Below are 15,114 nucleotides of genomic sequence, written 5' to 3' on the forward strand. Positions count from 1 at the left end.
TTATGGAGTTCCTCTAGACATCTGGACATCAATCTACTTATGAAACTAAACCGAAACCCATTGATGAAAAACGTAGAACTTCAATGACCCTGGGACGTCTGGCCCTCTCTTTCTTTTTGGATTAGTCTTAATGCCATCTCCCTCTGGCTTTCTCCGGAGATTCTGACGCATCAAGATCATCGTCAGAGATTCGTGGATGAGACATCTAAATGGCATATGACATATCTGGTTTTAGATCACGTCCCGGTACGTTTCGTTCTTCGTTTTTGAAACTAAAATAGTGCGAGGCATGTCTGGTTCTGGACAGGGGCTATTTAAGTGGAATCCATAGGCCGCTGGGGCTTCAGTTGAAACGAAAAAGTTACCCAAAATGGCCACCAACTGGAGGTGGTCCATATTGGCTTGTTTCTTGGCTCTTTTGGCCGGAACTCAGAGCGAGGTAAGGTGTTGGAATCGAACTTCTAGAAGATATAACTAACAGAGTCTACAACTTTTAGAATCTTGGAGATACTACACCCGGTGAGGAAGAGGATTTCGGAGGCAGTACCAGTCCAACTTCCATAATCGACCAAACCACCGATCGGCTCATCAACGGGGATCTCCGAAAGGGTGCCCGGGTGGAACCGCTTCCCGGGAGGAGACCCACCACCTCCGGCGACGAGCAGTACGATGTGATAGACGTCTTGGAGTCCACCGGCACGGTGGTGGGCAAGCCCAAGAGCGGCCAGACCACCAGAATCTACACCACCGGCGAGGTGGATGAGAACTTCTGGCTGAAGCACTTGGGCGATGACTTCCGACATGCGATCCACTTGCAGGTCGGTGGCACCAACGAGGAGTACAATCGGCTGATCAACCAGACCCAGAACGGAGTCCACGAGGAGGTGCATCACGAGTACCTGCCGGGAGCGGAACGGCCAGGAGCTGATCCCCAGTCGGGCTATGGAAGGGGGCAGAACTTTGACAATCGGGCGGTGGCTTCGAAGCAACAGTATCTGAGGCAGAGGCAGCACAAGCAACAAAGATACAATTTCGCACAACAGTACACACCCAACACACAACAACAACAACAACAACATCAACACACACCACAGCAACACCAACACCCACAACAACAGTACCAACCACAAACATCACACAGAAATATGAGATATCCGCAGAAACCGCAGCCACAACCCCAAAGGGGCTACATTATTAATTCCAGCGAAGATCAGCTCCACGCCGCCCAATCGAATCCCTCGCCGGTTAGGTCCTCCTCCGCCGGAGGAGGTGGCCCTGTTCCTGGCGAGGAGAGGGAGTCCTTTGGCAGCCAGCTGCCCTTCAAGTCGCCCTTTAACGACTACGGCAGTCGACCCACCAGGGATCTCACCTACCTCCTCTACAAGAGGGGTCTCTAAAGTAGCCCTAAGATCTTAGATATAAGAAACACAACAACACAATACATGAGGCTGAAACACACACAACATGATACACAACAAAAAACATACAACATGCAACATACAACATACAACATCAAACATCACAACAAAACATACAGACACTTGAAGAAAAATATACAAAGGAAACACACATCACACTTTCAAGGAGTATGGGGTATTATTACAAAAAAAATAAATATTAAAAAAATATAAATAAATATAAGTGGTTTTTTTAAGGGGGTTTGAACTTTGTTTCTAAAGAATATTAAACAAAATTATCTGAATATTTATATCTATAGTCAGTCTATTACAATATCTATATCTTGTTTTATATCTTATTTGAAATAAATGTATAGTCAGTCTATATAATATCTATCTAATCTATAACTTATCCAATCTTATCTCATATCTTATATGAAATATTTCTTATAATAATAATAATTATAATAACTTATATATATAATTATACTTATAATACTAAATAATAACACTTAACATGTTAATAATAATAATGTTAACCTATCCTATAAGTTATAACATTAAAATACCATTTATTATTATAAGAAATATATCATTTAAGATATAAGATTTAACTATTTAACAGTTATATCACAAATTGCTAGTTAATTTTACAAAAAATACAGAAAACCCAAATATTAATCCTTATAAACAATATAATATAAATTTAATTTAAATATTGGAATATTACTTAACATTATTTTTAATATTATAAAATTAAATATATATAATATAAATATTACCCACCGTGGAAACTCTAAGAGGATCTCTGATTTTCAAGACCTTTTAAGAAATATTTTAAAAATTGAATAAAGAAACTCAAACAAAAGTCGAAGAAGAACTAAAAACAAAACCCATTCTGTAAACTATTTAAGTAGAAGTAAAAAAAATTAAACAATCTATCAGCTACAATCTCAGTTCTTAAGATATGTGTGTAAAGATACTTACAGAGAGATACTTTACTTATAGTAAAGATACTAACCCAAAATAAACAGATAGAGCCAAAATAATTATCTCTCAAAAAAAAGATTAAAAGTTTAAGATCAAAATAGATTTAAACTTTTAATCAAAATAATTGAAATTTCAAGCTTAAAAGTGAAGTGTTTAAAGTGTCAAATTTAAAGTTTAAAGTTCAAGAAGATAAATAAAAATTGAATAAAAATTGAAGAAATAAAAGTGCAAAAATTGGATACGTCTTTTGGAGATTCTGTCAAGATCCGATCTGCCGGAGAACGATCTTCCAGAGAAACGAAGATGATTCAAGCCAAGGCGAGGCGAAAAAAGATTGCAACGGAAAGCAGACGAGACTGTGGCACTCCGGGGGCACTCCGGGGGCACTCCGAGAAATCGGAAATGGAAATGGATCACGTAGCCGGCCGTGGCGGCTGGCGATTATAGGCACTATAAAGAGCCGGACCCGGGCCCAGAGATCGAGCAGTAGTAGACGATCCACGATCCACGATCCACACGTTAACATGCAACTTGGTCTCTGGTTTGGCATTTTGGCCATCGCCGCCGGCTCATCGGTTAGTATCTCATCCCAAAAATGCCATCCATACCCGGTACTAATACTCTCTCTCTCTATCTCTGATTAGCTGGTGAGTGGCAACTATGGTCCCGGTGGTGGTGGCGGAGGTGGACCCGGCCAGTACCTGCCCGGCGGTCCCCAAGGTGGACTCGAGGAGTACGTGAATGTGGCCACTGGCGGTAACCAGCCGGCTGCCAACCAGATCGCCTCCCAGGCCGAGATCCAGCCCACACCCGAGGAGGCCCGCCGTCTGGGACGTGTCCAGGCCCAACTCCAGGCCCTCAACGCCGATCCCACCTACCAGAAGCTGAAGAACTCCGAGGATATTGCCGAGTCCCTTGCCGAGACCAATCTGGCCAGCAACATCCGCCAGGGCAAGATCAAGGTGGTGTCCCCCCAGTTTGTGGACCAGCACCTGTTCCGTTCCCTGTTGGTGCCATCCGGCCACAACAACCACCAGGTGATCGCCACCCAGCCCCTGCCCCCAATCATCGTCCACCAGCCGGGCGCACCCCCAGCCCATGTGAACAGCGGTCCCCCGACCGTCGTCCGCGGCAATCCGGTCATCTACAAGATCAAGCCCTCGGTCATCTACCAGCAGGAGGTGATCAACAAGGTGCCCACTCCCCTGAGCCTCAACCCCGTCTACGTGAAGGTGTACAAGCCCGGCAAGAAGATCGAGGCTCCACTCGCCCCGGTGGTCGCTCCCGTTTACAGCCAGCCCCACCAGAGCTACGGATCCGCCGGAGCTGCCTCCGCTGCGGGAGCCGCCTCCTCCGCCGATGGCTACTCCGCCGGCAACGAGGCTCCTCTGTACGCCAGTCCCGCCCCTTACGGTCAGCCCAACTACTAAGTGGGTTGTGGGGATTAAGGGGAGAGGATAACATCCTTCCCAGATCCTAGATGCCGCGCTACTGGGGCCTCCACTCCGGTCCGGTTTAATTTAATTTATTATTTTTTTTTTTACTTTTTTGTTTGCCAAGTGCTGAGTGTGAATAAAAAATGAAAAGAAGAATTGCTAAAAATTTAATAAGATTGGTTTTTTATTAGTGGGATGATAAAGTTTATTATTTAAATAAAAAAAATAATATAGATTAAAATAAAAAATATAAATAGCCGGTACTTTTTGAAGATTTCTTTTTGAAATGGCTTTTTCTAGCCTGGTTTCTCTCATATTTTAGCTTCGTTTGGAGTCATATCTTCTTAAAGATATATCTTAAAAATAAACTATATTTATTAGTATTTTAATATTTAAAAAAATAGTATTAAGATTTTAATCTTAAAAACCCCGTCAGAGGGCAAGTAACTAAGAGCTACAGTTCTGTAAACAACAGCAGAATTGAAGCCAAAAATAAAATGCTTGGCTTACAATGAGAATTGTTTACAAAGCAATTATTTTTTACAATTATATTTTAATTTAGGTATAAATAGATTTTAATGCCTCTCAGCTTGCACACATTTCTTAACAATTTTCTTAATAATTGGCCAAAAAACAATGGAGGTGATGGGCCATAATTTTGGCAAATTATTCATCATTAAATATTGACTCACACTTAACATAATTTTAAATAATAATAAGCACTCTATAAACTACAGATTCTTTACAAAATTAAACAGTTTCTGCATCTGTGACATAGTGTCTTTAAGAGAAAGATACTTTATCTGAAAGTTAACAATCTGTAATGGAATTGTTTCACGTTGCAACTGTTTGTTTACCAACCAGCACGATTGTTTTTTAAATTGTGGCCTCTGTGGGGGGCCTTTCATGGGGGTTTTAATAAACATTTAGTGATTTACTGATTTATTAAATTAATACATTTTTTTTTATTAATTTTTATATTAGTTTTTGGGGAACTGGGAGTCTTTATAGAAGACTATATATATTTTCTTAAGGGAAGTCTTAATTTTTAAGTGATTATTTTCTTTAAAGTTGTATTACGATTTAGGAATGGATTATAAATTATAAAGCCATGTATAATTTACTTCTTAATGTTTTTTGTTTTTTAAAATACATTTTTGTATATTTTATACCATTTACCTGCAATTTATAAATGGGATTTTTGGAGGGAAATGAAAATATTAAAAACAAAAACCGTATATAGATATATATTTTTTCTATATGTCTCAGAAACTTATACATACCATTAGCAATTAAAAAATAGTCTTTATAATATAAATAATCTAATAAAAATATTTAAAAACTATAAGCACTCAGGATGTGCTTAGTATTAGACTTGAAAAGTAGGTATATCCGGGAGAGTAAAGATCGTAGGTCCCTGAGGAGTATCTATGTATCTATACATCTCTTCTTAAATCATAAAATAGATTATAGTTTGATGAAGTGCAAACAGTTAAAATAATCTGAAAAAAAAGATTCCGGCATATGCTCTCCATTACTCCGGGGGGTCTGCCAATGCGGAACTATTTTCCGGGCCAGTTCGCGCCATGAGAATCGCAATCTGGCCAAGACGTTCGGATAGACCTCGATATGCGGCCAGAGATTCAAAGCTCTCGATTGTCGATTGTTGTTGTTGGATTTTGGTGGATTCTACGTAAAGTGGAAGACGCCGTGCGATATGTGACCCGGGGTTGCGATGCGATGCGTGCGATCTATCAGCATTTGGCCATGTTCGGGTCGGATCGCGTGGGTTAAGACTGTGGAGCAACAACAACAGTGACTGCCAGCAGTCCATAAACCCGGCAACCCGGGAGCCACCACTTATGGCCATCTAGACAAATGTCACGTACCTGAAAGCCGGAGTTCGGAGACACCAACCGGAGCATATTTAAAGACTACGGCGACTATTGGAGGGCAGCAGAAGACACAAGACATTCCAAGTGGGAGCACCAGAGGCCGGAGAGCAACTGGAACTGCAACTGGGACAAGATGACAAGATCGAGCTACATTTGGGCGTTGGCCGCCTGCCTGATCGTAAGTATATATATTAATATATAGCTTATGGAGTTGCCTTTCCTTTGATTTTCTTCTAAAAAGAGTCTAATCTTATTTTGAAAATAATAATAGAAGATCTAAATGACACTAGATGGCTAAAATATATCAACCAAAGACAAAAAATGAATCTAAAATAGAAAAGATACTAAATTAACCGAGAAATAAATTTAAAAAAATCACTGAAAACTCACCCATTCCCTCTGCCATCTCTTCCAGGCATGTGCCAGCGCGAACTACGGCGGTAACCAGGGCTACGGCGGACCAGTGTCCGGCGGCCATGGCGGCTCTGATGGCGGTGCCGATGCCGCTTCCGCGGCGGCAGCTGCTGCCGGAGCTGCTGGCGGTGCTGGTGGCGAGTATGGTGGTGGCCCCGGTGCCGGAGTCGGTGCCGGTGTTGGTGTCGGTGGTCTGGAGGGTGGTGCCGATGCTGCTGGCGTGGCCCAGGCCGGTCAGAGCAGCTACGGCTCCGACCAGAACATCCCCTACAAGCCCGTGAACACCAAGGGCAACACTCTCACCTCCTCGATCACCTATCCCCAGAACAAGGGCGAGATCCTGATCCATCGCCCCGCCCCCATCATTGTCAAGCGTCCGCCCACCAAGGTGCTGGTCAACCACCCCCCATTGGTGGTCAAGCCCGCCCCCGTGGTGCTCCACAAGCCCCCAGCAATCGTCCTCCGCAAGGTCTACGTCAAGCACCATCCCCGTCGCGTCAAGGTCGAGCCCGTGTTCGTCAATGTGGTGAAGCCCCCAGCAGAGAAGTACTTCGTCAATGAGAACAAGCAGGGCTACGGCCAGGGACCTCACTCCGGCGGCCCAGCCGGCGGACACGGCCATGGACACGGTGGACACGGTCATGGACATGGTGGACATGGTGCCGGACCCGGACACCAGCACGGTGGACCAGCTCTGCCCGCTTATGCCTCCGGTGCTGATTCCGCTGCCGCCAGTGCTGGCTACCAGCTCCTCCAGAACGGCAACCAGGGCCTCTCCGCCCTGGCCAGCATCGCCGGCGATCGTGAGGGTCCCTATGGTGCCGGACCTAGCCACCAGAGCTACGGACCCGGCCCCTCCGGACCCGGAGGCTATGCCCACCAGCCCTCCTACTAAGCGAATCCTTTGAGGATTTGCAGGAGCGGGCATTGCAGGATCCCAGCGGACTGCTGCCGTTCCAGATACCACCTGAAGCGACCGTCAGTCCGGGTTCCCACTTAGTTACTTTGTGTTCTCACAGAGCCTGATCGCCTGAGAAGACCACCGCCCCCCCACCAGCCCCAACATCCACCCACCAAACAGTCCACCCGCCCACAGTCCATGGCTGGCGGGGCGTGGTTCTCAGGTTTCTTTGCAAACAAATAAAAAATTTGAAAAAAAAACAAAATATTTAAAAATAATACAAGTTTTTTGATTTTCGGGGGGATATTTAAGTTTCTTTATAATATATTAGTTAAATTTTATAATTAAGGTTGCCTAGTTGATTAATTTCAAGACATTCGATGGTTAAAAATCATATCTGAGTTCCATAAATGAATTGAAGTAGTAATAGTAACTAGAGATAATTATTTCCTCTGATCTTGGCCTTTTATAGAAGTCTAGAGATATCTATCATGTCATATCTCTCATAAAAATCTATATATTTTATGAGAGATAAATACTAATGATACTAATGGGCACTATACTAACTAGATATTCATTTATCTAGAGATCTAGAGATATCTATCATACCATATCTGATCTAGAAATGGGTTATAATAGATACTACAAACCAGAAACAGTCTTATTTTCACTGATCTTGACCCAATGAGAGATCTAGAGATATCTGTATGATGATCATCTAAATCATATCTAGGTTCTAAGAAAATAAGTTACAAACTAGAAATAGTTAGTTTCACTGATCTTGACCTACTCTCGAGGTCTAGAAATACCTATCATATCATAAATCATACCTAGGTTCCACAAATGGGTTATAACAGGCTGGTTATACCAACTATAAATCATTATTTCCTCTAATCTTGGTTTCCCCTAGAAATCTAGCGATATCTATCAGATCACATCTGCTCTAAAAATGTGTTATAATAGGTTATAGAAACCAGAAATAGTTATTTTAACTGATCTCGACCCACTCTCGAGGTCTATAGATGTCATATCTCTCATAAAAATCATTCCTAGGTTCCAGAAATGGTTTATAATAGGTACTATATAGGTACTTATAGGCACTAAACTAACTAGAAATCACTATTTCCTCTAATATTGGCTACCTCTAGAGATCTATAGATATCTATCATGTTCTAGGATAGATGTAGGAGTTTATAAATGGTATCTTCCAACCAGAAATAGTTATTTGCTCTAATCTTGACCCACTCTAGAGATCCAGAAATATCAATCACAACAAAGCCTATCATATCTGAGTTCTAGAACTCAACTTCCTCCAGAGATCTAGAGAGATGACCTTTCGAATACACGCAATTTTTCAAGGGAACAAAAATATCTCATGCTCCCGGCATGTCGGTAATTATTACAGTAATATTTATATAGTAATTTAAAATTAATAATAAGAGATCTGTGGATGGGCAGTGAACTGGCGTATAAAGTCGGAAAGTAGGTCGCCGGGTGCCGCCCATTTGCACTCGGCGGCGGGTTTGAAAATTCAGCATAAAAATGCGACACTTTGGCGAAGCGTTTTCAGTCTGTAAGCAGAAATAAATTGGGAGCACTCGAAAAGCAAATAATACCCAACTAAACAGATTTAAAACGCCAACAAAAACGTATCGGTTACAAGTTCAAAGTATTTTATTTTATTTTATTTTTTTTTTTGGATCGGCAATGCTTCTGTTACAAAAAAAGACAACAGACTGGCTCCTCTTGTGGCTTCTAATGTTCGCCATCCTGGGCTTCGGAGTGGCTCAAGTAATTCTCACTGAAAAGTACCACCTATCGTATAGCTTTCATTAGAAGTGTTTCCCCCAACAGCCCTACCAAAGACGAAACACAGACGGGAGCTCGCATCAGGCCATCAAGGTGCTGAACAAGATAATTCTTACAATTATAGAGAAGTTTTAGGACGTTTATAACTAACTTTTGACCAATGTACTGCCTCTCTTGAAGCTCTGGATTTGTGGAGTTATAAAACTGATATTCAAATAAAGTATAGAAAAAGATATAAGTGAAGTTAATTCCATCCAGAGCATCTGATCCTAGGCTCAAGTAATTCTGAAATGGAAACTCCCAGAAGGATATAAGTATCAAAAGTAAAAGGTACAAGTGTTATTCATCTGAAGATACTTCCATCCTAAGCATGGCATTATAGGCTCAAGTAATTCTTAATTAAAAGTACCACCTATTATATAGCTTCCAATATAACTTTTCAGTTGATCTTTTTCATTAGGCAATCAAGGTACTATACAAGATAATTCTAACTAAGTTCCAACTAAGTTTTGGAAAGAGTTATGAAAGAATTTTGAAGTACTGCCTCTCTAAAAGCCTTAAATATATAGAGTTATTAAACTGATATGAATATAAACTATATAGTATAAGGTATATGTGTTATTCATGTGAAGTTACTTCGATCCTGGGAATCTCAGGCTAGGCTCAAGTAATTCACAATAAAAAGTACCACCTATCACATAGCTTTCAAAGGAAGTTTTCAAATGGAAACTATAATCAGACAACCAAGGTTCTAAAGAAGACAATTCTTTCATAACTAAGTTTTGAAAAGAACTGCCTCTTTCTGGATCTGGATTTGTAGAGTTATAAACCCGATATTAACATAAAGTATAGTAAGAGGTATAAAGGTCTTATTCATGTGAAGTTAATTCCATCCAGGGCTTAAGTATTTTTTCACTAAAAAGTACCACCTATCACATAGCTCTCTATAGAAGTTTCTAAACAAGATAATTCCAACAATAATAGATAGTTTAAGGACCTTAATAACTAAGTTTTGATGAAAGTACTGCCTCTTTGAAAGCTATAGACATGAAAGCAAACGATATAAAATTTATAGAAAAATGAAATATAGTAATCTGTGATATACGTTACTTTTTATTGGTTTAGTTAGTTGTTTTCTCGATACACTTTAAACATGGCATTGTTAGGGAATAAGATATATGTTTAAGTGAGAGTTTAAAGTTAAAGGCTTGGTAGTTAAATAGATCATATAAATAGGAGGTTGAGTTTTGTTCCAACTTGCGTTGAGTGTGGTTCGTTAAGAGAGTAAAGTGAATATTTAAAAAAAATGGCATTTAATCGCATTAAATAGCTCCGACGAACAAATTTAAAAGGCAATTAAATTAGTTGGCATACGAGTTAAGTTATGCAATCATCGATCATGATGTGTTTCGAGAGTGAAACGTTACTGGGGGGGGTGTTGTGTTCTGGGAAGGTGTGTGTGGTGTGTGGTGTGTGGTGTATGGTATGTTGTGTGTGCATTTAAAAGTGGACTACAATTTAAAAGTATGTTTGAGTTTTAAAAGTAGTTTCTTCGATTTCGTAATGTATGCACTTTGGGTCGTTTTCATCTGGGAATAGTATGTCCCTCCTGGATTACCTTTCTCCTCCCTCTCAGTGATGACGGGCGGCAGCTCCTCCGTAGGCGGCTGCTGGCTGGGATTGAGCTGGGATTGGGAGTGCCGGCAACTGGGGGGCAACTGGGAGGGGAGCCTTCTGCTGCTGCTGCTGCTGCTGCTGGGCATCGATGGGGAAGTTGTTCATGATCTCGAAGTGAGGAAGCATCGAAGGTGGTGGCGGTGGCAGGCCCCAGGCATACGGATTCTATAAAGGATCAGCTCAGACAATAGTTAAGAGGATAGGACATACTACTCACCTGACCGGCTGGCAGGCCTGGCATCTGGGGAGGGGAACCTGGTACCCCCGGAATCTGGGGCGGAGCGCCTTGGACCGGACCGGCCTTGTGATAGAATATGGGCGGCGGCTGGAGCAGCCTGGGCGGCGACATCAGGTGATGTGGCGGTGGTGGCGGCGGCGTCAGGAAGTTGAACTGCCCGCCATTGGTGCCCGGCGAGGGCGTGGGTGTGGGCAGCAGGGCAGCATGCCCCATCGGGTCCTTCAGCTCATGCAACTGCTCCGGCCGCTTGCCGCGATACTTCCCAGTCTGTGGTTGGGACTGGCGCTTCGAGTTGTTCTTCTCCAGGGACAGGGGCTCGGTGGCGCCGCCATTCCCAGCATCCGGAGTTGCTGGCGGAGTGGCTTCTGCCCCGAGGTGATCCTCCACCTTCTCGGGAGTGCCCTGCTGGGAATTGTAGCCAATGGCGGCCAGTTCCTCCGGCGTGGGCTGGTGGGTCATCCGCAGATGCATATCGACGCCCATGTTGTAGAAGTATCTCAAAGTCCCAACGTCCGAGGGGAGATCTTCCCCGTTCATCTGCATGGAGCGCCTTGGCTCCACGCCGGCAGCAGAAGCAGCTGCAGGTTGTGGATTCGTTACAGAGACTACCTTTGGAATGGGACTTGGACTTACCTATGTTGGCTTGGGTGGTTAGGGGGGGCAGCGGGAGCAGCGGATGCGGTCCCGGCATCGTGGGATGTGGGGCGAAGCCACCAATCGGCATATAGACACACCCATCGGCGGGCGGAGGAGGCGGTGGCAGCGGGTACTGGAAGTCCTCGGGCATGGCCAGAGGCGAGTTGGGCCAGGGAGGCGAGGTCTGGGCCCCGGGGCGGGCCACCAGAGAGGGCGTGAAGCCCAGGAAGTGAGCTGCCGGCGGCATGGACACAGTAACTATCGAATCCTTGTTGTGATTGGGCACGGAATTGTTCCTCTGCCGGGCAGCCCTGTATCCCTTGGGGCCCTGCTTCTGTTGCTGCTGAGACTGCAGCTTGGCAGCATCCTCCCTCTCCCGCTCCCTGGCCCTGGAGACCTGCTCCTGATCCTGCTGCTGCTCCTGTGCCTCCTGCGGTTGCTCCATCTTGTTCTGCCCCTCTTGCTGAGGATCTGGAACACTATAGTTCTCGGGCATGAACTGAATGGCCTCATAGAACTGGGCCTCCTCGAACACCGGCTTGTTCTTCTTCCACTTGGCCATCTTGGTGTGGTTTCCTCCGGCCTTGTTCCCGAACTTGGTCATATGGGGGAGGCGGTTCATCGGCCGCTGATACCGATAGGGCATCGTCCAGGGGCGGAACTCGTCGGGTGGCACCGGGTGCAGGGAATCGTAGGGGACCTAGATCATCCAAAGATTCCTCAATTAGCAAATGGTCTACAGATTTCATAAAAACTTAAAGAGAAACCTAAGATAACAAGTATTATTTTTAAAAAGGATTCTATTTTAACTTAGTGACTAAAAAAAGGACTCTTTTATAAAAAATTTACATACTTTTTGTCTAAAATTAGTTAAGTTTTAAGTGTTTACTATTAATACCCGGTACTTTATTACAAAATCTGCTTCCCAAGAAGCCTCAAACTTAAAGTTAAACAATCTGTTTCCAAATCCTACACTTTTGAAAAGATAAATCAGTAATTTTGAATCAAAAATCAGACAGACTATACCTATTTAAACCCTATATAGTATATAGAATCAAATATCAGACAGACAATAGAAGTTTAAAAGATATATAAGAGTATAGAGATATAGTCTTCTTGTTAAAAAAAAACACAATTATGGAAAGTGGTACCAATATCTTCTTGCCCAACTTCTCCAAAAAGATGAGACAAGATGCCTTGTCATGGGATATCTTTTGGATGTGGCACGTCAACATCTCCAGTTCGTGCTCCAACTCAACCCGGCACTTGGCTCCCACCTGGAAGAGACAAACAGCACAAAGCAACGAGACGGATACAGGGATAAGAGAGAGTTCCACATCAATGGTGTGTGTGTGTGGTGTGTGGTGTGTGGTGTGTTTGGTGTGTGTTAGAGGTATGTGGGGATGTAGTTGGTTGACACTCGAAGGATCGACATGAAACGTGTGTGTGTATGCGTGTGTTTGAAGAGACTGGGACTGAGAAGTGTCCTCGAGTTTACCTTGAAGTTGTAGTCATTGCAGTAGGCATTGTAGCGCTTCGCCTCCTTCCGGATGTCATTCCAGCAGTCGAACTCGATATTCCGATACATATTTGGGTCCAAGGACTTGGCCACTTTGTAAGGAAAAGGCGTGATGCCTGGAAGAGTAAGGAAATACATAAGATATCCTATCTGGAAGGTATAATCCCTCAAAGAACCCACCATCGTCAAGCAACTGACGCACACAGGACACCATCTTATTGGAGCACATGTGCAAACGATCCTGGGTCTCCTCCACCATATTCCCCGACACATCTTGATCCTGCGGCTGATCCTGCAACTGTTTCAAGTCCCGCTTGCTGTTCCTACGATTACGACTCTGGATGCCACGACTGCTGTGGAAATTGCACAGCTGATAGTCCTCCAGGATGCAGTTGGTGACCTCGGGCAGGTCCAGGACAAAGATACGGCCATCGGAGCACTTGATGCGGATCATGTAGCCCTGGTGGTCGAAGACCACGTCGAAGGGATCCCAGGCAAAGGTGTGCGGATGCAGCATGCTCTCCACCGCAAAGTTGACGTCCGGCAGCTTGAAGAGCATCTGGTAGAGCAGCTTGAAGGTAATTGCTGCAATGCCGCAAGCCATAGGATTACAAAATGTACATATTAGAGACTCTACTGCGACCTACACTGGCAAATGGCCGCCGTTTCGATGTAATCCACTTTGTAGACAGAGTCGAAGTGGTTCTCATTGTTGTAGAAGACCCGAAAGTCGTTCTGGTAGTTGCGCTTAAAAATAACAGCAGTTCCCATGTTGTAGGGCTCGAAGAGGACCGCATTGCGTCTGAAAGTGGGGGGAGATTAGTCCTTCCAGGATCACATACCATATGATATGGACACTTACCTGTAGAGACAGCACATGGCACGCAATTCCGTCATGGTTCCGTAGGTCTTCGGCTTGGCCATGTCCTGAATGTAGCTGTCAAAGTCACCGGGGATGTGCTGGAAACAGGATACGGAAGCCATTATATCACAACCCTCTCCCTAGAGGATCTCCAACCCACAAACCTTCTCGAATATGCGTCGTTTTTGGGTCATGAAGCGGACGCACTCCAGCCTGATCTCGTAGTGGAGCGACTGGGTGTCGTAGAGCTGCTCGGCGATCACCCGGAACAGGCTGGAGGCATCCCGGGCCGTGTGCTTCCGGTAGAGGCCCCGACTCTCCAGGTACTGATCGTAGGGATCAGGGGCCTGTCGGCTGCCCGAGGTTATGGGACGCTGCAGTTGTATCATCTTGGCCATGAAAGCTTCCTCTTCTACAAGAGAGAGAGAGAGAGGGAGAGTTTAGGGAGGCTTCACTGTAGGCACTTGTACTGTTTCTTCGGAAGTAACGGTAATCGCAGTCGGTATACTCTCAAGAACTTAACCTTGAACTTCTTTGTTGCACTCTGTTTTCAGACTTTGTTTTGTTTTCCGACTATCATCTATTCACTTTGACTCTTCTTTTCTTGGAAATACGTTGAAATTTTGGAATTCTTGGAAATTTTTGCTTTGCCCCCTCAGAAGGTTAGAGGGAGATGGCAATATATCGTCTAGACACTAAATATTCAAAATGGCGGCCAGGCGATCAAACGCAGAAACAAGTGCAAAGTGCAGATAATAAAAAATTTACATTTTTCATAAACTTACCGCACTAATTATCTTTTTTTTTTTATTAAAGAAGAAAAGTTGTAAAGAAACACACAAATATTCTAAGAAAAATGCGCAATTTATTTATTTAATGCGCACAAGAGCTCGCGTAAAAAAAAAATAGAATAACGAAAATATTAAAAAATATAAATTTAAAACGAAACAAACGGCTGAGGATGTTTTTTTTTTGCCTAGCACTGGCACTATGTTTCTTCTATAAATATTATTTTGCCAGTTATCCAACTGATCCGCACCGTTATAGGAGTGAAATAGGAGAGGGAGTAAAAAAGAAGCGGAGCAACGATCTTGTCCTAAAGATATCGGTAAAAAAATTCACAGGAAAAGCCAAAATCTGAAACTACTCAGCTGTTGTGCCAAAAAGATGGAAAAACAATAGTTCCTAAAATAAGTTTTTAATTTAAATTTATTATTGCCAAGGCTTAATTTAATGATTTAAACAAATATATAAATCTTTGTTTAGATATTTAAAAATAATTATTCCTGCAAATTAAACTTACCGCTTTTATCGATAGATGTGCCATCACTGAAAGCCCT

The 15,114-nt window shown here is 43.4% G+C and overlaps 4 protein-coding genes across 6 annotated transcripts; 3 read left to right on the top strand and 1 right to left on the bottom strand.

The window, feature by feature from the left end:
* The first annotated feature begins 359 nt into the window (after nt 1–359).
* LOC6505031 (AT-rich binding protein) lies at nt 360–1,636 on the top strand. The gene is made up of 2 exons (XM_001965563.3): nt 360–439; nt 498–1,636. The coding sequence occupies exons 1-2, from the start codon at nt 371–373 to the stop codon at nt 1,395–1,397; spliced, it is 969 nt and encodes a 322-aa protein (XP_001965599.1). The 5' UTR covers nt 360–370; the 3' UTR covers nt 1,398–1,636.
* A 1,184-nt stretch (nt 1,637–2,820) lies between these two features.
* On the top strand, nt 2,821–3,952 carry LOC6505032 (chorion protein S36). The gene is made up of 2 exons (XM_001965562.4): nt 2,821–2,962; nt 3,032–3,952. Exons 1-2 carry the CDS (start codon nt 2,912–2,914, stop codon nt 3,815–3,817), a joined length of 837 nt encoding a protein of 278 aa, XP_001965598.1. The 5' UTR covers nt 2,821–2,911; the 3' UTR covers nt 3,818–3,952.
* Nucleotides 3,953–5,774: 1,822 nt separating this feature from the next.
* Nucleotides 5,775–7,311, top strand: LOC6505033 (chorion protein S38). Its single transcript, XM_001965561.4, has 2 exons — nt 5,775–5,896; nt 6,134–7,311. Exons 1-2 carry the CDS (start codon nt 5,852–5,854, stop codon nt 7,025–7,027), a joined length of 939 nt encoding a protein of 312 aa, XP_001965597.1. The 5' UTR covers nt 5,775–5,851; the 3' UTR covers nt 7,028–7,311.
* Nucleotides 7,312–9,937: 2,626 nt separating this feature from the next.
* Nucleotides 9,938–15,094, bottom strand: LOC6505236 (protein ovarian tumor locus). Of its 3 annotated transcripts, XM_032451917.2 has the most exons (10): nt 14,560–14,856; nt 13,939–14,186; nt 13,775–13,872; nt 13,560–13,714; nt 13,093–13,497; nt 12,892–13,028; nt 12,545–12,670; nt 11,391–12,093; nt 10,737–11,335; nt 9,938–10,684 (listed from the first exon to the last, which is right to left on the bottom strand). In XM_032451917.2, the coding sequence occupies exons 2-10, from the start codon at nt 14,170–14,172 to the stop codon at nt 10,475–10,477; spliced, it is 2,667 nt and encodes an 888-aa protein (XP_032307808.1). In that variant the 5' UTR covers nt 14,173–14,186; nt 14,560–14,856; the 3' UTR covers nt 9,938–10,474. The 3 variants fall into 3 exon arrangements, with proteins under 3 accessions (XP_032307808.1, XP_044573458.1, XP_032307807.1); XM_044717523.1 differs by lacking the exons at nt 12,545–12,670; nt 14,560–14,856 and adding an exon at nt 15,078–15,094; XM_032451916.2 differs by lacking the exon at nt 12,545–12,670 and having other exon boundaries at nt 14,560–14,854.
* Between the last annotated feature and the right edge of the window lie 20 nt (nt 15,095–15,114).

The sequence above is a fragment of the Drosophila ananassae genome, chromosome XR (genome assembly GCF_017639315.1).
Source record: "Drosophila ananassae strain 14024-0371.13 chromosome XR, ASM1763931v2, whole genome shotgun sequence".
Lineage (NCBI taxonomy): Eukaryota > Metazoa > Arthropoda > Insecta > Diptera > Drosophilidae > Drosophila > Drosophila ananassae.

What these genes read in the sequence shown, in the direction of transcription:
- LOC6505031 (XM_001965563.3), top strand. Translation starts at nt 371, where the DNA reads ATGGCCACCAACTGGAGGTGGTCCATATTGGCTTGTTTCTTGGCTCTT. An exon ending in TGGCCGGAACTCAGAGCGAG is followed by an intron (nt 440 to 497) that starts GTAAGGTGTTGG and finishes TACAACTTTTAG; the next exon opens with AATCTTGGAGATACTACACC.
- LOC6505033 (XM_001965561.4), top strand. Translation starts at nt 5,852, where the DNA reads ATGACAAGATCGAGCTACATTTGGGCGTTGGCCGCCTGCCTGATC. An exon ending in CGTTGGCCGCCTGCCTGATC is followed by an intron (nt 5,897 to 6,133) that starts GTAAGTATATAT and finishes CATCTCTTCCAG; the next exon opens with GCATGTGCCAGCGCGAACTA.
- LOC6505236 (XM_032451917.2), bottom strand. Translation starts at nt 14,172, where the DNA reads ATGGCCAAGATGATACAACTGCAGCGTCCCATAACCTCGGGCAGCCGA. An exon ending in AACGACGCATATTCGAGAAG is followed by an intron (nt 13,873 to 13,938) that starts GTTTGTGGGTTG and finishes TCCTGTTTCCAG; the next exon opens with CACATCCCCGGTGACTTTGA. An exon ending in GCAATGACTACAACTTCAAG is followed by an intron (nt 12,671 to 12,891) that starts GTAAACTCGAGG and finishes TGTCTCTTCCAG; the next exon opens with GTGGGAGCCAAGTGCCGGGT.
- LOC6505032 (XM_001965562.4), top strand. Translation starts at nt 2,912, where the DNA reads ATGCAACTTGGTCTCTGGTTTGGCATTTTGGCCATCGCCGCCGGCTCA. An exon ending in CCATCGCCGCCGGCTCATCG is followed by an intron (nt 2,963 to 3,031) that starts GTTAGTATCTCA and finishes ATCTCTGATTAG; the next exon opens with CTGGTGAGTGGCAACTATGG.